At 35.7% G+C, this 22,498-nt stretch overlaps 1 protein-coding gene across 9 annotated transcripts in view; it reads right to left on the minus strand.

Annotated features, from left to right (window-relative positions):
- The window catches only part of Nup205 (nuclear pore complex protein Nup205), a 797,639-nt gene that overhangs the window by 390,893 nt on the left and 384,248 nt on the right, over positions 1-22,498 (minus strand). For all 9 annotated transcript variants that reach the window (XM_067782251.1, XM_067782250.1, XM_067782256.1 and 6 more), the window contains 2 exons: positions 4,644-4,796; positions 1,141-1,342 (listed from right to left, as the gene is read on the minus strand). In XM_067782251.1, the coding sequence (XP_067638352.1) occupies positions 1,141-1,342; positions 4,644-4,796 (355 nt within the window). The remainder of the gene's footprint in view (positions 1-1,140; positions 1,343-4,643; positions 4,797-22,498) is intronic.

Here is a 22,498-nt window from a genome sequence, read left to right on the forward strand (position 1 = left end):
GCTGTCGAGACAGCAATTAAGGTACGTTCTAGAAAACTTCTAATATTTGCCAAGACGACGGAGTTATTGTATATCATAAGTTCTGGCATCTGATTGAGGTTCTTACGTTTGGTCGTCTAACAAATTCTGGTAACACTTTGGCACATTCAGTCTATGTGAGGTCTTATTGACCTGCCAGTTAAACCTAACCTGGCATAGACCTATGATTTGGCCGACTAGAAAATCTGGGAAAATGTTATCTGTGGGCTTAGGCAGTAAATAAACATCTATTCGATCAGACGATGCCATCCTTGAAATTTGAAACATCTACTTCCCCCTTTTACCTGCGCCAGCGCAGTGTTTCCTGTTCTGACTTCACTGCACTAATATGGTGAAAACCGTTTAATTTTAATGCACACCACGAACTGAGCGAGAAAAGCTAGAGGTAAAAATAGACACAAAAGTTTGCACATTGAATGAGAACGCCCCCATATATGTAACAACTTCTGGATAAACAAGTTCGGGCGAAATCATTTAAAGAACTGCAACCTATGTGATGGTGTTGTAGGTTATGGTCAACCGTTATGTACCTAAATAATAATAAGGAGTGCTTAAATTGAGATACTAGCTGTATTTTTTATATGTATGTATATACAAATGCACCTAAACTTTATATGGGCTGCCAAGTGCTTAACATTGTCTACACTTGTGAAATTGTTGCGCAGAAAATTAGTACTGCTAAATTTCAGTTTGCATTATACTCAGTTGCAACTGAAATACGTCTTTCCATTTCATCTCAACACTATTCACTAACACTTCTATGTCCGAAAAGTGCTTGTCCATGATTCATCGCAACCGATTCAGCTATAGGTTATAGACTATAACCAACAGAGGTGTGCGTCTCCGCTATCAGGCAAAACCCGTTTTGTAGCGAGTTGTTTAACAACTGCCGCCACTGTATTTAATAATTTCCGCTAGATGGGTGTCCTAAACAGTATCTAAGTGACGATACGGGTTTCTTTACACGCAAATATAGACATACATATATACCTGTAAAAAAAACCCACGACTAATATGTAGCGCAATTTGCTACATGTCTTCTTGCCATAATGTATGTAATTTAAAAGAAATACTTTTTAATTGCTTGACATATATACTTACCGGTCGTAAAATTTAAAAAAAATTTCATCAATAACAAATGTTACATATGGTTGTACACCCGGTTTTCTTTGATCCGCACCTAAATTCTTTGGTATGTCGGCATTTAACAACGAATAAACTAGATCTAATATTCCCCGAGAAAGAGGATATTTTTCAAGGCGAGATTCATTCTGTTCTATTTCTGTTTGAAGATTGCATTCACCTGAAATACATAAAGATATATTTGATATTTACAATTAATTTGTCATCGATCTTACTTAAAACTAGGCACAAGGAAACACAGCGAAAAGAATTAAAAATAAATTAGCTCATATAATCTTTCTTACAATAAGGGTATTCATTAAAATTCTTACATGCCTCGTATTTCGGTTAACCTCGATTACCCTCTTGTAAAACACCTATTAAAATTGTATGAAAATTCGTTTCCACCATCTGCGTAAATTTACGAGCAGAAATTGATAATAGATATGGTAAACTTACGAAGCAGAATATACAACCGTACTTGTATCAACAGATTTATTTACATTTCATATTTAGCCAATTCCCAAGGCCTCTCATTCAACGCACGTATGTGCTATAATTTTAAACCTGCTCACACATGCAGGATGTTGTTTTTAAACGGTTTTATTTAGCTTGACTTGACAGGCTGGCTGGCCGGCATGAATTTTGTAATTGAAATTAAGTAACTTCCCGATAAGCTACAAGTTTGAAACTTGGAATATAGTTCAGAACCCGATGACAATGCAATATAAGAAAAAACTCCGATAGGTGGCGCATGGATCGAAATATTCCAAAAAATCGTATTTGTGGTTCGATTTGGTTCATATTTGGAACACATAATACATACATGAATAGAAAGCGACCCATGAAAAAAATCGCCGCTAGGTGGCGCAAGGATCGAGATATTCAAAAAAATCGTATTTGTGGTCCGATTTGGCTCATATTTGGAACACATAATACATACAAGAATAGAAAACTGCCTGTGAAAAAATCACCGCTAGGTGGCGCAAGGATCGAGATATTCGAAAAAAAGTGTATTTGTGGTCCGATCGATGGCAATTAAATAACGACTAAAAACTTGAAAATAAAATAATTAAAAAAAAATTTTTATGTTAAACGGTTTTATTGAAAAAAAACTTACATGAAGTAATAATAACTAGTCGAAATTCGACCAACTTGTATTTTTTTCAACCCGGTCTATGCATCCAGTGTTGGGGGTAGTGCAATAATGCGTTAATAGTTAAGCAGTGAGTGGAAATATAGCAAACTGGTCTAACTTACTTCAATTTTTCATTAAAATTTTGACTTTGTTCTAAGACGTTATACTTTTTGATTGCATTTTCTTAAATTTTCTACAAACTTTTCAAATGTAAGTATAACCTTTTGGTATGGAGCTCCTTAAACAAAAATATACAAAATATGAGAAGCAAATGAAATTGACATAGAAATATGGTGAAATTACTTGAAATTGAATTGAAAAATAGCTTTTTCCCCACCACCCGGGAGATACGCCGTTGGCGCGCTACCGAAGTTAGTTTTCGGTGCTCGGTTCCCCAGTAGACCTATATCACCCATATAAGCTACTTATACATATATCGCCCATTTACTTCAATAGTACCATAATTAAAAAAACACGAACTTTTAGTTAAAAACGAAGAAATGTGCTAAAGGAATTTAGTCTTTTTCACACCACCCGTTAGGTATGCAATTAGCGCGTTACCGAGTTTAATTATGTATAAATACATATGTAATATGTACGTGTGACACAAATCGAAAATTTCGAATAGAAGAGAGGATACGTTCATAAAAAATAAAATAGAAATATAACAAAATTATGTAATGGGAAAGAAGGAAGTTTACTAAAAAAAATTTAAATGAAAGAAAAAAAATAAAGTACTAAAATGCGAAAAAATTAAGTGAAGTAAATAAACGGTTCCATATAAAAACGCAATAAGTGCACTTAGACTTTTTTCCGGGTTTTAATGCTATCATTGTGGAAATATGAAGATTCTAATGTTCGGATATTTAATGTTAGGATTCGCATTGAGACCCAACGCTTATATTTAATTGTCTGATCAATGCCCTAGATTTATGAGGAGTATAATGACTAGTACCTAGGACCTACCTAATTATTTTCTAGCTTTTAGTATTATTACTTCATGTAAGTATTGTTTTCAATAAACCCGTTTAACTAAAATTTTTTTTATTATTTTATTTCTCATGAAAGTAAAAAATAAATAACATTAATCTTAATCTTAATAATATTATAAATGCGAAAGTTTGGATGTTTAGATGTTTGGATGTCCAGACGTTTGTCTTTGCGACCCAATCACGCAAGAACGGCTGGACGGATTTTGATGCAATTTGGCACACATATAGCCAATAGTATGGAAGGACCTACTAGCTATATTTTTTTGAAAAGGTGGGAGGTCCCCGCCCCGTAGGAACAGTTATAATTTGATTTTTGTATTTTTTCGCCTTTGTTAATGAATTACGCCAGAACGGCTACATGGATTTTTGATGAAATTTGGGACACAGATAGACAATAGTCTACTGGCAAAATTTTTTCGAAAATGGAAAGGAGGAGGAGTACCACGACCCTTCGAACAATTACTTTTTAATAATTTCTACACCTTATAACTTTACCTTTACTGACCTGCACCAATATTACAAACTCAATAGGTCAAATAAGTCGAGGGCTTACAAAGTAAGCAGTGACACCCTCCGTCTCCAATAGGGCATGGTCTTACCCCCCTTATTAAAAATAAAAAATTTATAAAAAAAAAGAACATTTCCATACGAACTTCCAATTAGAAGACCTTTAAAAACTTTTTTAAATTTAAAATTTTTTTTATTACCCCCTTATTAATAAAAAATTATAAAAGTTTTTAAAGGTCTTCTAATTGAAAATGTTTTTTTTTAAGCTTTATAAACCATGTTTATTTTTAATGCGTGGTTAGTTTATAACACAAAGTTAAGTTGCAGCTTTTTGACATAAGTTCCTATGACCTATCTGTATATATATATATGTTTATTTTGTTATGACTCAATAAGTATACGAATTTAATGTTGTCAGTATTGTAAGTTTAGTAAAATATAAAATCAATTTCAAATATTACATGTTAGTTTGCCTTTATTTAATAACTTTGCTTTTTCGTATTTTCAAAAATAAATTAGAGTCCTGATGAAGACGCGAACATGCGTCGAAACACGTAGATTGAAATGCAAAAATAATAGTTTTTGTTGAAAATACTTGGCCCTACAAAATTATTTATTAAGCTGTAACTAAATTGAAAAACTATTTTATTTTGACTAAGAATATGCGCCAAAAAAAAATATATATAATAAAATATCGATTCTTCGATCGTTAAGAAAATATCGATTAAAAATCGAATCGATATCCAGCTCTATTGTATGGATCATTTAATATAAATAATGCTCAGTTACCGCTTAGTTATAATTATTAATAAATACATGTTATGTTAACGTTTCGTAATACTCACAGTGGGATCCTTGAGTAGGAAATGTTGGAATAATTTGAGCTGATTCGATTATGTTCCATAGGATTGTTGCTGTTTCTTTAGATTTGCCTAGCGCGGACAATGTCTCCAAAATATTTCCTTTCAAAACAAGTGGCACTGGGCAGCTTAACAAACCTTGAATAAAAAATGTTTTGATATTATCATGTAATATATACAAATAACGAAATCGTCAGGATAGCTGTGTAGTTGTATATACATTTTGCTATGTTAATTTGTTACATTTAATTTAGTTTACCTAAAACTTTAATCATATTTTGTGAAAAAATGAAGTCAAAATAATGCATTTGGTTTGTTTCATACATACGTATATTCACATTTTACGAATTTCAATTCATTTTGTGTCTCACATTGTGTTTACGAGATATTTTGCATTGTGTATTTATCGTGGCATGATTAGGAGCCATTCTTACAACTTTGCATATTATTTTTCTGCGTTATTTTTGTTTTATAGATTATAGAATTAATTGCTTTATCGTACCTCGCTTTCATCTTGTCACTCATAATCTTTGCTCGTTGCCTTACCAGATCGTGTATCTCTCTCAGCTCTTCTTCCAAGACACCAGTGGATTTCTTGACATTTCTCTCCGCATCGGCATCTATCCCATACTTCAAATCAGCTGGTAGTCGAAGGTCATTGCCAAAAATTACCTTTGCGGGAGTTTGGCCCGTTGTCTCATATACTGCCGATCGGTAGGCCATCAAGAATAATGATATGTGTATATTTATTTATTTATTTATTATTACGGCTGGTTAGGCCTAAAACTTAAACTACTAAGTACAATTCATTATTATATCATTTATTTCTATTGAATATGCTGTTGGAATGCCATGTGATTCCGATCAGCATATTTACTGGCGTAACAAACGGACGAGTCTGGGAGCCAGTCATTTAAGGAAGGTTGGAAAGGACGCGTTTCCAATCCTCCAAGGCTCCCAGCTTAAGGCAACAAAATTTGGAACTTATATTTTTCAATTATATTTGTATTTTAAGCTGTCGGAATGTATTGGTCTCCGATCAACACAGCTAAACATGTCTTTGGATGTTGTAAATTGAAGTGTACCCAATCACCCCTCAACTTTGTTTAGTAAAGACGCTGTCGGAACGCATGAAGATTCCGAGCAGCACATCTCAAAATATATTGGGAGGTTGAAAAGGACGTGTTTCCAATCCCCCCTGCTCCAACTTTTGTTTGACCTTATTTTGGTTACACATCATATAATTTTATTGTTATATTAATGCTGTCGGAATGCGAGTGATCCCGATCAGCAACAGTAAATATAGGCTGAAAATACCGAATTCTAGCGAAATTTGTTGTTGGAACTGTCTGGAGTTACAGGTGGCGACTGATTTTCTTTTCCTTAGGCCTGGGTGCATTGTATTTTGCTGCTACCAGTATTACCATTCCCTTTTCGCGCTCCAGTATCGGTATGTCATGTAAAAAATAAAATAAAAAAAAAACTTTATCTTATTGGAAGGGTTTTACAATGCTCCAATAACCTTTTTTTAAAGGTATTGAAGTTATTACTAGTTTTTATTTGATTAGGAAGTTCATTGAAATATTTCAGGCCCTTATAAAATATATTTTGCTTGTCCACTTCTGTTTTGAAAAGAGGTAATCTAAAATTATTGTTTTCTCTGATTACGTATGAATGTGCATCATTTACATATCTAAGCTTTTCGCTGAGGTATGTTGGTAATTTACCGTGCTTAATATTAAATACAAATTTCATACTGTGGTAGAATATGAGCTGTTTTATACTCAACCAGTTTAGTGCTTCTATCATGTTATTAATGGGAATATCATACCTCATGTTTAATATAAATCTCATAGCTTTATTTTGCATAACTTGTAGCTTATCTACCTGAGTTACATTGGCCATAAAGACTATTGTGGGACAATATATGAAATGCGGCTCTAAGATGGATATATACACTTTCAGTTTGTATTTTCTACTGATAAATTTGCATGACCTTTTCCAAAAACCAATTTTCTTGCCTATTTTGGCAACTATATAATCAATATGATCATTAAATTTTAATTTATTATCAATCTGAACCCCTAAGTACTTGAAAGTTTTAACTTCGTTAATGTTTGAGTTCATTATTTTTAGCTCGATATTACAAGATTCCTTATTCATCGCTCTAGATATGACCATAACTTTAAGCTTATTGTTACAAAGCCACCTGTATAGGGTGTTCAAGTCTTCCTGCTAACATGATATTAAGTTCACTTACTTCGAGCAGTGCGTCATCCGCAAACAGCCTTATTTTACTATGTTTTAGCGCCGAAGATATATCATTTATATATATGTTAAATAGGACCGGTGCCAAAACCGATCCTTGTGGCAATCCAATTCCTGTCAATACCTCTTCCGAGACAACCGACTCAATGGCTGTTTTTTGTCTTCGGTATCCCAGTCCTTATGGTACTTGTCTGCTAATTTCCTTAAATGCTCCCCCAATGTTCTATGGAAACGTTCCACCATACCATCAGACTGAGGATCCAACGCAGTTGTCCGTGTTTTCCGAATGCCCAAATTCTTGCACATTTCTTGGAAAACAGCTGATTCAATATTCCTGCCTTGGTCAGAATCTAACTCCATTGGTACCCCATACCTTGCAACCCAATCGTTTGTAACCACTTCTGCTACTGTTTCTGCTTCTTGGTTTGGGATTGGGTATACCTCTGGCCATTTACTGAAATAATCCATAACCACCAGTACGTATTTGTTTCCGCAGTTGCTAGTAGGAAATGGTCCTGCGACATCCATGGCGATCCTTTCAAATGGTGCACCTGAAATATACTGCTTCATCTGGCCATGACATCGTGTTTTGGGCCCTTTCGCTCTGTTGCAAACCTCGCAGTTGGCAATCCACTCCCCAGCGGGTTAGGGGATCAGAATATACCCGCGGTAGGTATGCCTGTCGTAAGAGGCGACTAAAATACCAGATTCAAGGGGCTGTGTAGCGCAACCTTTCAGGTTGCCAGCGCAATATATAGCTTCTCCAAACCCAATTGTCAACCTCACCTATCCGCGGCGAATCCTGTTTCACTAACAGACGAGGCTCTGGCGACCCCAAGCTCCTCATGGAACTTGGAGGTAGGGGGGAGGGAATGGCCTGAAGGTTTAATGTGGCCACATAAATCGTTCCCGAGATGGTCGGGCTAGCACCTTAATGGTGCTATGGCACCGGAGCGTACCGGATTTGTATCCGGCAAAGGACCATCACATCGATAACACTCCCCAAAGCCTTCGGGGAGCAACCTTATCGCTACAACAACAACAACAACAACCGACTGACGACAAACAACCAAATAGAATCTCTACTTAATTTTCTCGAGCGCCTTCGTGATTCCAAGATGACCTCCACTTTGACCACTATGCAGCTCGCTGAGCACGTCAGGAATCCTCTTTCTGGGAACAACTATCAGTTTCTTCATGCATTTACTATCCTCACTCTCCCATACTCGTTGAAGGCAACCGGATATCAATTCTAGACTGTTCCACTGTGCCCAATATGACTTCGCAATGGGACTCTCTGCTGACATCTCTTATCTGTTTGGTCTTTCGTTTCGTTCGAGCCCTTGCATAACATGTGACAGATCTGTATCTTCTAGCTGACAATTTCTTAGTTGTTTCTTGTCCCATTCATCCGTACACGTTATAGTCATTAGCCGGACATCTATAATGTCTTCTTTAGCCTCGGCCTTTGAACAGTGCTTGCATTCCAAACTACACGGTCTTCGTGACACTGCATCAGCATTTCCATGGGTACTACCTTTTCGATGCTCAATGGAAAAGTCATAGGTTTGTAGTCGCTCGATCCACCGTGCCAATTGTCCTTCCGGATTACGGAACTGCAGAAGTCATTTCAACGCTGCTTGATCTGTCCTGACACGGAATCGCTGGCCGTAGAGGTATTTGTGAAAATGTTTAATGCACTCTACCAATGCTAACAGCTCTCTCTGCATAACGCAGTAGTTCCTCTCTGGTTTTCCAATCGAACGGCTGTAATATGCAACTAACTTCGACCAGTTGTGATAAAACGCCTCCTATAGCATATCCACTCGCATCTGTATCTAGAATAAATGTTGCTCCTGGAATCGGATATGCTAACATTGGGGCAGTACACAAACGCTCCTTCAATGTTTGGAAAGCCACTTATTGCTCCTTCTTCCATTCAAAAGCTTTATTTTTTCTTGTAAGCTCATGGAGGCTATGGGCTACGCTGGAAAAATTTGGTACAAATCGGCGGTAATATGTGCATAGCCCAAGGAAACTTCTTAATTCATGTAGGTTCTGTGGTCTTGGCCAATCCTTTAAAGCCTCTATCTTTTCGTTCGCAGTGCAGATGCCCTCTGTCGTTACCTTGTGACCCAAATAATTTACTTCCTTTTTAAACAGCGCACACTTTTTGGGACTTAACTTCAGACCAGCGCCAGCTATTCTCTGGAAAACTTCCTCCAAGTTCTTAAGATGTTCATCAGAGTGCTTGCCCAATACGATGATGTCGCCCAGGTACACCAAGCATGTTTTCCAATGCAGTCCTTTCAGTACCTGGTCCATGAGTCTCTCAAAAGTAGCTGGTGCATTACAAAGGCCAAAAGGCATCACTGTAAATTGCCAAAGACCATCACCGACACTGAAGGCTGTTTTCCCTTTATCTTCCTCCTTCACCTCAACTTGCCAGTAGCCGCTTTTCAAGTCCAGCGTGGAAACCCATTTCGTACCAGATAGCGAATCCAGAGTGTCGTCAATTCTTGGCAATGGGTAGCTATCCTTTTTCAACTTCCGGTAGTCCACGCAAAACCTCATTTTTCCATCCTTCTTCTTTACAAGTACTACCGCTGAGCTCCAGGGACTAGCTGATGGTTCAATGACGCCGCTGTCGCTCATTTCTTGTATAATTTGACTCACAACTTCCCGCTTCGCCAGTGGAACACTACGTGGAGCTTGACGTATCGGCCTCGCGTCTCCAGTGTCAATTTGATGTTTCACAATATTGGTGCGACCTGGTTTGGAACCATCCTGGTCAAATATGTTTGCGTACTTTAGGAGCAGTTGCTTCGTCTTTCTCTGATAATCTTGATCTAGATTAAGAGGTCCACTCCAATTATGATTTCATCAACAATCTCTGCCATTATAAAATTGTGTACTACCGTGACGTTCCCAATTTCGACTTCACATAATACTTCTCCTAGAACCGTGGTGTCTTCTCCAGTGGCTGTACGCAATCTTGCTCCATGCAAAGGTCTTATTTTCTTGTCGACTAAATACGATCGAATGATGGAATGAGATGCACCCGTATCTACAGTCAGTAAACGTTCCTTTCCATCCACATGTCTTCCGACAGTAAGATTGTTTGACCTTCTTCCAATTTCTGAGATAGAGATTATGGGGCATTCAATTGAGGGAGCCAGCTGTCGCCCCTTGCGGCTGACTCGCTTTAGTTTAACGATTGAGTGGACTTGGAGATTTGCTCATCTCCTTCAACTCTGCGTTTACGGCCACCCACATTGTTGGAGCTATTGGGACCGGTGCTGCAATTTCGTGCAATATGTCCTGGGTTGCCGCACTTGAAACATTTAATAACTCCGGCATTTTTCTGTTGTGATCCCTTCAGTGCTTCCAAAATTGTGTCTACCCAATCTGGTCCTTCCACTTCCACACGATGAGCTTTGTATGCTGGTTTACTCAATAGTGAGGCAGTTTTCTGAGTCAATGCATGTGATACCGTTTCTGCAAATGTTGGATTTGGGTTTGCGTATGTGGCTCGCTTCGTTTCGACGTTCCGTATGCCATTTATAAAACTCTGGATTTTTACCCTCTCGGTGTATTCCACGGGTGCGTCCGCATTTGCCAAATGAGCCAACCTTTCAACATCCGAAGCAAACTCTTGCAAAGTCTCATTAGCTTTTTGGTAACGGTTTTGCAGCTTTATTTGGTGTATCTGCTTCCTGTGTTCGCTTCCGTATCGCCTCTCTAGAGCACTCATCAATGTTTCGTAGTTGTTCCGCTCCCCCTCGGGAATAGTCTGTAGGATTTCAGCAGCAGATCCTTTCAATGCCACGAATAGTGCAGCAACTTTATCTTCAGCACTCCAGTTGTTCACTGCTGCGGTGTTCTCAAACTGAATCTTAAACACCTGGAAAGGAACAGAGTCGTCAAAAGATGGAGTTTTTACCTTCGTATTGCTTGCTGAAACAACTGAGCGATTTATTTGCAACTCCTGTATATGACCTCGCAATGTTTCAATCTCGGCATCGATTTTGTTCTCAAGTTGCAAAATTTTTGTGTCTTGCGCCTCCATCTTCGAAGAAATACGTCCTTCTTGCTCTTCCAGATGTGCAGAGATCTGCGCTGAGATTTGTGCCGACATTTCGGATATTCTTGCCTCTTGTGCTTCAATCTTCGATGTTATACGGTTCTCCTGCGATTCCAGTTGAGATGATATACGTGTCTCCTGTGATTCCATCTGTGATGACATATATGTTTTCTGTTCTTCCAGTTGAGTTTCCATCTTGGATGTAATCTGTGTCGACATTTCTGACATACGCGTTTCTTGTGCTTCAATCTTCGATGTTATTTCTGTCGACATTTCTGACACATCAATCGCCCACATCAATTCCTTGCGACTACATTACCTCTCGTAGCCGTGCTTGAAGTTCGATCTTATTGCCGGTTGTATTCAATCCACGGTTCTCCAAATACTTTTTCAGTTGCTGGATCCTCAATTCACTGAACTTTGCCATGTCCAAGTTGTATTCCCAATCTTCGGAATTTATTCAACAATTCCTCTTCTGACACCAATTTTAACGAATTTACTGCAATTCCCCTTATTTGCAATCTTCTGCTAACGTTCGAATCACTAAACTGTTGAATAAATAACTCCAATATTGAATAATGGAAAAATTGCCTTTATTAAAGTACTTCACAATAAATAATACTGCTATTGCTCGCCAGATAGCGTCTTAATCAAAACTAACTACAGCGCCTCTACCGTGGTTGCCTTTTATACTCTTTGATTTCCTCGTTGCATCTTCTAGGCGCTTCCATTTCTAGAATTTACTAGTTGGTTATCTGTTCTAATTATAACTACAGATGTCGTGTATAGCTATCATATGCGCGTATGTTTGTGAGTGACACCTCCACAATTATATTGCATATCTCAGATAAGATATCTGCATGTGTTTGTGCGTTGTTTCTCCCTGCGTATACGTACATATGTGTAGTCATAATGATTGAATTATTGATCTGACTTGAATCAATGCTTAGCATCGGCTTAGAGATGATAGAATCTCTTAGTGCTGCTAATATTCGTTACAATACCATCAATTGCCTCATCTTGGAATATTCACGCAAGGAAAGTTATTGATGTTTGTACATGGGGCAAATATACGAAATTTCCGACAAAAATTGGCAATCGTCAAAAAAGGTAGACATGTTTTTTTTTAAACCAGGTTTTATTTAAAAGTAAATGAAAAAAACACAAATTTGGTACATATTAAAAAAAAATTTTTTCTACACTTTTTGACGATTGCCAATTTTTGGCGAAAATTTCGTATATTTGCCCATGTACAAACATCAATAGCTTTCCTTGTGTGAATATTCCAAGATATATATCTCTAAAACCGGGTTTCGGGTATCAACAAAATTTTACCTAAATATACCCCACATACATATGTACATCCTGATAAAATTTCAATACAATCAGTTAAGAAGTGTTTAAATAAGTAAAAAAATTTAAGGTTTTCCGGGTTTATATTTTTATCAATATCTCCAAAACCGGATCTCGGGTATTAAAACTTTGTTACCTAAATATACTTCGTTCACATATCTATATGCTTTTAAAGTTTCAAAAGAATCGGTAGAAAGGTGTTAAAATAAATGTGTTGCAAACTTTGCAGTAAAAAATATTTGGCGGTTAATCGGTTTTATATTTTTACCGATATCTCGTGTATCAAAAAAATTTTACATAGCTAACAGCTGCATATATCTCCATATTTTGTTAAAATTTCGATATAATCGGTACAGAAGTGTTGAAATAAATGTATATTTAACATTGCGATCTCAATTTATATATAGTTTGTTCGATCTTTTGACTATATCTTTTTGAGGCATTAAGTAAGACGAGAAACGGCGATGCAATATAGGTCCAATTTACCACTCAATGTTCCTAACAAAAGGATATTTGCGTGATACCATGTTTCAAAAAAAAATGTTTTTCTCCAAAAAAACCAAAGTTTGGCGGATTTCCCCATATATATTGTGACGAATACTAGCAACACTAAGGGGTACTATCATCTCTAAGCCGATGCTAAGCAGTGACTTGTATGTACATCATTAAATCAATCATTATGTCTACCCATATGTCCATACGAGCAGCGGAGAAGAGACGCACAAACACATGCATATATCTTATCTGAGATGCTCACAAAAGAAGGCAATAATTTGTACAAGTATGACTCGCATATACACGCGCATATGAGAAGCTATAATCGTAGTTATAGCTGGTAATTTCATAGCTGATAACTAACTAGTAAATTCTAGAATAGAAAAGACTAGAAATATGCAACGAGGAAACCAGACAGTATAAAAGGCAGCAACAGTAGAGGCACGAGATTCAGTTTGATTTAAGACGCTATCTGGCGAGCAATAGAAGTGTTATTGTGAAGTACTTTAATAAAGGCCATTTTGCATTATTGAAAAGTGAAGTTATTTATTCAACAGTTTAGTGATTCGAACGTTAGCAGAAGGTTGCAAATAAGAGGAATTACAGTAAATTCGCAACAAAATATTATTATTATTGTAAATTCTTTCTTCTTGAGGTTTAGAAAAATATTTTACATTTAATAACGTTGAGTTTTAAACGTCATTTTAAAAATTTTGATATTATATTTTAATTATGCTTCGCACACCACGACAGAAACATATCTACACCAACACATCAGGTTAACGATTCACTTATTGATTTAGAAGGTGCTTCTTCACAAAATGACATAATAAATACATATGAGAATCAAAACAATAACGAATTTTTTTCCACTTCAGTGAAAATTCCTCAGTTTTGGACAACTTTTCCTGACGCATGGTTAATACATGCTGAAATGCAGTTTAATACTAAAAAAATTACTCAAGAAACAACTAAATACGAGTATATTATTACTGCATTACCTCAGGAAGTCATAATGACCATTTTAGATTTTATTCAAAATCCACCAGAAATAAACAAATATTCTGCATTAAAAAAATTTTTTGATTGAAAGACATTCCTTAAAGAGAGAATGCGAAGTTATATAACACAACACGTCCGATTCTGAAATGGGTGATCGTAAAGCTTCGGAATTTTACCGATCGTTGGTTCTACTTTCTGGTTCTAATTTCAGCCAAGAAATTTTAAAGAAACTTTGGATGCGAAAATTACCCAAAAACTGGAATGTAATTTTAACAAGTTCGAATTCCAATGACATAAATGATTTAACTTAATTAGCTGATAACGTTTGGAAAGTTATCGGGAAAAATGAAATTGCTTTGATAAACAGTTCTCAAAATTCAAAAGGAGAAAATTCTATTATTACTAATTTGGTTAAGACAACATCTTTAATTTGTGAAAATTTTCAAAAATGATCTTTGGAATTAAGTGAAATTAAGAAAGAAATTAGTCAGAATTAATCAAGATCACGTTCAACAAGTAGAAGTAGTTTTAGAAGTCCTGTTAGATATAGTTCGAAATCTCGTGATAATCCCAACTGGTGATGTAGATATCATCACAAATTCGGAAATAAAGCTAGGAGATGTGAAGAACCGTGTGCGTTTGTGAAAAATAGTAATCCAAAAAACTAAAATGTTCCGTTATGGCAGCGTCAAATAACGGAATCTCAGAAGTATCAACTCGTCGCTTATTTATATTTGACAAAGAAAACAAATTAAAGTTTTTGGTTGATAGTGGGGCAGAAATTTCAGTGCTTCCAGTTTCAAGATTCTTGTGTACAAAAAAATCATCAGAAATTATCTTAAGAGCAGCTAAGGGTTCAACGATTTTTACAAAACTTGTAAAAGTTAATTTAGGTTTAAGGCGAGAATTTCCTTTTGTGTTTTTTATCGCAGATATGGCGCAACCGATTATAGGTGCAGATTTTATATGCAAATATGGACTTCTCATTTGATATTAAAAACAAATATTTAGTAGATCCATTAACAAATTAATCAGTTAACACGACTATTGTAATGTCTCTCTTCCAAAAATTTTTTCGGTAGAAGATCAATACAAAAAAATTTTGGAAGAATTTCCTTCCTTATAGCAGAACCAAATTATTCGAAACCAGTTAAACATACCACAGTTCATAGACTTGTTACAGAAGGCAATCTTCCTTTCTCAAAGCCCAGACGTCTAGACCCAATCAAATTTAAGGTAGCTAAAACTGAATTTGATTTTCTTGTAAAAACTGGAATTTGTAGACCACCAAATTCCTCTGTAGCATCACCTCTTCATTTGGACCAAAAAAAGAGAGTAATGATTGGCGTCCCTGTGGTGAATTTAGAAGACTTAATACTGTTACTGTTCCTGATCGCTATCCTTTACCACATATTCAGGATTTTAATATGAATCTAAGAAATAAAAAGATATTTCCAAAGTTAGATCTTGTTAGAGCGTATTACCAAATACCAATGGCAGAAGAAGATATATAGGTGCAGATTTTATATGCAAATATGGACTTCTCATTTGATATTAAAAACAAATATTTAGTAGATCCATTAACAAATTAATCAGTTAACACGACTATTGTAATGTCTCTCTTCCAAAAATTTTTTCGGTAGAAGATCAATACAAAAAAATTTTGGAAGAATTTCCTTCCTTATAGCAGAACCAAATTATTCGAAACCAGTTAAACATACCACAGTTCATAGACTTGTTACAGAAGGCAATCTTCCTTTCTCAAAGCCCAGACGTCTAGACCCAATCAAATTTAAGGTAGCTAAAACTGAATTTGATTTTCTTGTAAAAACTGGAATTTGTAGACCACCAAATTCCTCTGTAGCATCACCTCTTCATTTGGACCAAAAAAAGAGAGTAATGATTGGCGTCCCTGTGGTGAATTTAGAAGACTTAATACTGTTACTGTTCCTGATCGCTATCCTTTACCACATATTCAGGATTTTAATATGAATCTAAGAAATAAAAAGATATTTCCAAAGTTAGATCTTGTTAGAGCGTATTACCAAATACCAATGGCAGAAGAAGATATTTATAAAACTACTCCTTTTGGCATGTTTGAGTTTATTCGAATGCCTTTCGACTTGAGGAACTCAGCACAATTTTTTCCAAGATTCATCAATGAAGTTGTAGGTGAATTAGATTTTTTTTTTCACGTACATTGGTGATCTTTTAGTTGCAAGTGAGAGTGAAGAGCAGCATTTTAAAGATCTCCGTATACTTTTTGGCCGTTTGTCTGAATATGGTTTGAATGTTTGGTGTTACTAGAACAGATTTTCTTGGGAATAGTATTTCTGAATTAGGAATACGTCCATCTGAAAATAGAATAAAAGTATTCGAGATTTTGAAATACCAAAATCCATTAAACAAACACAAAAGTTTATTGGTATGGTTAATTATTACCATAGATATATTTCACAATTAGCAGAATTTACTGGAGTTACATATGATTTAATTAATTAATCAAGTAAAAACCGAGACAAAATTCTAGTTTGGGATGATAAATCTATTAAAGCGTTTGAATGCATTAAAGATAAATTTGCATCTAAGGTCTGGTTAAATCATTTTAGCAAAGATGCAAAATTGACTTTAACTGCAGATGTGTCCAATACGGCAGTCGGTGGTGTTCTACAACAAAATTTTAACAATAAGTCTGAGCCTCTCGCATTCTATTCGAAGAAACTTTCTCCAGCTGAAATGAAATAATGATAATAATGAAATTAGCAATTTATCTTAATATTAAACATTTTCGATACCTATTAGAAGGACGACAATTCACTGTGTGTACTGATCATAAGCCCTTAATTTTCGCTGTCAATTCAAAAACTAAACGAAGTGCACGACAAACCAGACATCTTGAATTTATTGCACAATTTACAAGTGATATTCAGCATATTACTGGACAAGCAAATGTGGTAGCTGATACTTTATCTAGGGCATTTGAAATAGAAGCAATTCAAAATTCAGAACTTAATTTTAAAATTCTAGTAAAGGAACAGCAACAAGATGATGAACTAAACAATATTTTACCTGAACAATCATTTCAAAATTTAAAATTAATTTTAAATTTCAATATATGGTGTGAATAATCCGGATTGTCCTAGACCGTTCGTTCCAAACAACTTACGCAAAACAGTATTTGATAAGTTACATGAGATAGTGCATCCGGGTACTAAAGCTACTCGCCGTCTAATTATTAAAAAATATTTTTGGCCAAACATGAATAAAGGGATTAATAGATGTTCCATAGAATGTATTAGTTGTGAAAAATCTAAAGTTTATCGACATACGAAGTCACCAGTTAGTAAAATTTCAATACCGAACAAAAGATTCGAACATATTGATTTAGATATTGTAAGACTTTTACCTATGTCAAAGGGACATCGCTAAATTTTGACTATTATCGATAGGTTCCCAGAAGCATACGGATTAAGGGAAATTTCTGCAGAAGCAATTGCAAATAAATTTTTCGTGAATATATACCTCGGTTTGGTGTACCTCTAGAAATAACTACTGATCAGGGTGCTCAATTTACTTCAAAATTGTTTCCAGAATTAACAAACTTATTAGGCAGTCATCAAATTACAACGTCAACTTATCATCCTCAAGCGAATGGCATTGTAGAGCGATTTCAAAGACAATTGAAATCTTCTTTAATGGCGACAAATGGAACCAGAGATTAGTATGGTGAGCTACCTCTAATACCGTTAGGCTTGCGATCAACATTTAAAGAAGACATTTCAGCTACACCGGGTGAAATGGTTCTTGGACAAAATTTACGATTGCCCGGTGAACTTATTGTTCCTACATCTGAAAATTCATCGTAAAATGAAATTTTGAGTAAATTACGTGAAAAATTTAGAAATGTTCATTCGAGTTTAAATCAGCACAACTCTAATGTTGGTATTTACGTTCCGAAACATGTAAATTTGTTTTTTGTTCGTTTAATTAATAAGCGTCCTTTACAACAACGGTATGAAGGTCCATACAAAGTACTTGAAAAAAACAAGAACTATTTTAAAATTTAAATTGATAATGCAATCAAAACTAATCCAATTGACAGACTAAAACCAGCAATTATTGAAACGTTACCTAACAACTCTAACACTTATCACAATAACAATGGAACAAAAAAGAAAGACACATTTAATTTATTTAATGTTAATTCTCTGGAAGGGGGAGTAATGTAGGGTTTCTATTATATTATACATTTTACTTGTTAACTTTATATACTTTGTGAATTCAATAGTTTATGTTCAATCATTTTATTTTCATTATTTTGATTTTTCAAATATCAAAAATTTTCATTCTGTTAAAAATATTTATCAAATATAAAATCTACATTTAGGCGTTTCTTAATAAAAAGTTTTTATAAAATATAATACTGGTTTCAACCAATAAATAAAAAAAAAAAAAATAAATGTAAGGCGCGATAACCTCCGAAGAGATCTAAAGCCGAGCTTCTCTTCCAATTTGCGTCGTGCTCCTCTTGATTTTTCCCTACAAATTGGCCGGACGGGACCTACATGTTTTATGCCGACTCCGAACGGCATCTGCAAGGCAGATGAGTTTTCACTGAGAGCTTTTCATGGCAGAAATACACTCGGAGCGCTTGCCAGACACTGCCGAGGGGCGACCCCGCTTAGAAAAATTTTCTTCTAATTGAAAAACCTTATTTCTAAAATTTTGATGTTGCTTTGCCCGGGAGTTGAACCCAGGGCATACGGTGTGATAGGCGGAGCACGCTACCATCACACCACGGTGGCCGCGGTTTCAACCAATACATTTGATTTAATAAAAGTGGTTTCAACCACTACACCCGTTATGCTAATTGTTGATACTCTGCATATCCCCTTTAGTTTTTGGTATGCGTACTCTTTTTGTGGGGCTATCCACCAAACAACGACTCCATAGTATAAAATGGCTTTGACAACCGTAAGTACCCAATGAGAGAGTTTGGGTGATAGGCCCTCGTGCATTCTAGCCCCGTCTTGTATGCATGCAGTACCGTGGAGTCTTTCTTCGCTCTCTCTTCCACATGGAGTTTCCATAACAACTTAATGTCTATGATGACTTCTAGATATTTTGTGCTAAATTTTCTTGTAGCTTAGGCTTTGTCCAAATAGGGACCTTACATTTCCTAGTCAATAATACTTTATCGGTTTTTTCCGCGTTGGCGGTTAGCCCAACTTCAGCATATACATCCCGAAGTGCTACTGACTTGTCTTTGGTGTAAGCATGTTGTGCTGAGGAGAATAATTCCTAATTCATATTTGATTTTATATACACATCTATTATCTCTCTAGGGTTTTGGGCAGAAAAGATGTCAAACTAATAGGCCTGTGCAGATGACTTGGCTTTCGATATGAAGACCACCCTAGCCGTTCTCCAATTGTGCGGGACGTGGTTCAGTTTTATGCATCCCTCAAAGATTTATGGTAGGCAATTCTATAGTAATTCCATTAGTTTCTGGACCGCATTTCCCTTCTATAGGACTTTCCTCAGTCTCGCCGTTTCGCTGGAGCAATCTATGCCAGCACAGAAATTTTTCATGAATAAGATCTCTATATACGTCCTAGTACTCCTCGCTTTAAGCAACTTCTGTCAACTTAAAAATCTCTTTTACCTGCCCTCTAAGAAGATGATAAGAAGTCGTTGCACTCTTCCAGTTCTTCTACGGTGGTAATCTCTTTAAGCTGCCCGAGTCTTCCTGATACACCTTTTTGAAATTTGTACCAGTCCACTGGCCCAGTGTTTCTAAAGGTTTTTTCGTTGGCTATATAATGAAAAATTATTTTTCAATTATAGAAAAAATAAAAAAATAACAATAATTATAATACTAGTATTGTTCTCGCCTTGAGCTCGAATCGAACCTTGAGTCCTTTATCAATGGCCGATAAAAGAAAAACAATCGTTAATAAAAACCAAGAGCACATGGAAATGTCAAAAAGACATTGACAGTGAACAAAAAAAAAACACTATCAGTGATTTGCAATAAATGGTGCAACGCTGGTAATATATGGTTGGTAAAGACGAATAGAAGTAGCAATTAATCAGTCAAACCCACCACCAATGTGTAGCTAACTGATACAGAATACTGATGATGAAGGCTTAGCAATTGTGTACATTACCAAGTGTGCCAACTAAGCGATAAATGTCAAAATTACAAACAGCCTCGCTCACCTGACGCAAATCTCAGGTCTAGAGTTGCATTTTTGGTACGTAAGAGTACTTTAAGCTGAGTTGCATTAATTAATAATAAACAATGCGGAAACATATGGAAAGCAAAATTTAGGCTCAAAAAAGTCTAGAGAAACTTAACAAAATATAAAGCGCCACACGTGTGACATTGTTGTTTTTTTTTTTTTCATTTAAAAATGTTGTTACCAGATTCTTGTATTACACAAATATAATGAACTTGGGTTCAGAAATTCAGAAATCCTAGAAAATATTTTACCTTGTTTAAAAAGTTTTTCACAATAATTTGAAAGACTGTAAGGGAGTTAAGGATTTTGTGCAAATGGCCTAGCATCATTGCATTTGCAAACTGGTGTAGTATTTTTACACAAAACGCCAAAAAATTATACGGCTATGCATTTGCTACGTCATGGAAAATACGCAACCTCAAAAACCGTAGTTAATTTTTTCAATTTTGAATAGCAAATGACCAACTGTCAAAATAAAACAAAATATGCAAAGAAAAAATTTTAAACGAGAAAAAGTTGTTCACGATCGATAGCTTTCATTTTCTATAGCAACGTTTCCAACACCAAATACACAAAACTCTTAACTCCCTTATAAAGGCATGTTGTCTATACTTTTTACACTTAGAAAAGTAACCTCATGTAATAAATTAAATTTTTAATGAAAATCAATAACTCTGAACTGAACAATTTTCGCCATGATATAAAACTAAAATGCTGTGTAACAAGAGCAACACTTTTGTGACTACATAAACCCTGTTTCAATCTTTTACGACACTGCACAGAACCCTAATTTACTCTTTTTAACCGAAACAACAATGGCAACCCAGATTTTCGCGTTATGCTAACTTAAGCGAGTGCCTGTCAGAAAGAAGTCAACACACTTGTACTTATCCACAATGGGTTTAGCAACCTTCGAAATGGATCTATCTGCGCAGCTTTGGTAAGTTGTCTGAAAAATTTTCTATCTTCCATTCCAAAATTATAAAAAAAATTTTCAATTATAGAAAAATTATAAAAAAAAACAATAATTATCATAAAAATTATTGTTCTGGACTTGAGCTGCTGCCAACTGAAGTCCACGCGAGTGTAGCCAGTCCTTTGTGCGTATCATGTGTATATTAAGGATAATGTTTTGCCTCTTCTATGTTTCGGCTGTAATGACTCCAGCAATGTCGTCTGGTATTCAACTAAGAGCCATCAGGCGCTTCAAGATTGAATATTTCATGGTAATTGGCGTTCCACAAGTCAGGACCAAGAATTGATCCCTGCGCTGTTCCGCATGTGGCCTTCTGAGGCTTGGCATATAAGGGTGTGATCGCTGAGGTTGCTTCTGATGACGCGCTGTAGGTAGCCGCTGCTCTAAAGCGGCCAACATGTCTTTCCATCTCGCACTATTGAAAGCGTCAGAGACAATTTTAAAGTAGAGATGTTGCATGCGCGAAAAATAGTGTGAAGCAATCTTCACAAAACTTTAGTAGGTCATATTCACCACTCACCACAGCAGAATGTGTTAAACTACCACTGCCTGTATTTATTATTTAACAATTATTTGTACATTTTTTATTCAGCTAATCTGTTCATAACTTTTAATTTTTACTCTCTAAAACTCCAATCAGTGTATTTTGTGTGCTTAAATTATGTTAAAAATTGTGTTAAAGTGAGTGGTGCGGTGAAAGAGTCCTATTAGATTCTTGTGAAGCTCCGCTGCTTTCCACTAAAGTTCGCGCCTGCAACACCTGCTTTTACGTTCTAGGGGGGGAACATTTTTTTAAATATCTATAATAATAACGTAAAAGAGCAATAAAAATTAAAAATTAGTAAAAATCCGTTTTGTGATACGAAACTACTATGTAGATTAGTATTATATATTTCATTACAGTTAATACAGGGGAGGGGGGGGGGACCCCCCTGGAACCCCGCATGGTAATATACATATCCAACATGGGCACATTTTCCCGATTTTCTTAATGGCTTCTGCTGGAATGCCATCTGGACTTGGGCCTTATTATTTTTCAAGCTTCTTGCAGCAAGTTTTGACTCTGGTCGTGTATATGGCGGAAGTTCTTCAAGTGGGCTTATATGGAAATCACTATTTTCCCTTATTTCGTGGAGAGGGAAAAATGGTTTACTATAGCATTTTCAGGTCAAATGAAACTTTTTTCAAGTCAAATGAAACTTTTTTCATTTCAAATGAACCTTTTTTCATTTTAAATGAAACTTTTTTCATTTTAAATGAAACTTTTTTCATTTCAAATGAAACTTTTTTCAAGTCAAATGAAACCACACTACTGAGGTAATTGTCAATATATTTATATCGTACTTTATAACGCTAAGTATTTATCAAATTTTTCTTTAAGACAACTATTTCTAATTAGCCACACTGAAGGCAAAAT

This window comes from Eurosta solidaginis, chromosome 4 (assembly GCF_040869045.1).
Source record: "Eurosta solidaginis isolate ZX-2024a chromosome 4, ASM4086904v1, whole genome shotgun sequence".
Lineage (NCBI taxonomy): Eukaryota > Metazoa > Arthropoda > Insecta > Diptera > Tephritidae > Eurosta > Eurosta solidaginis.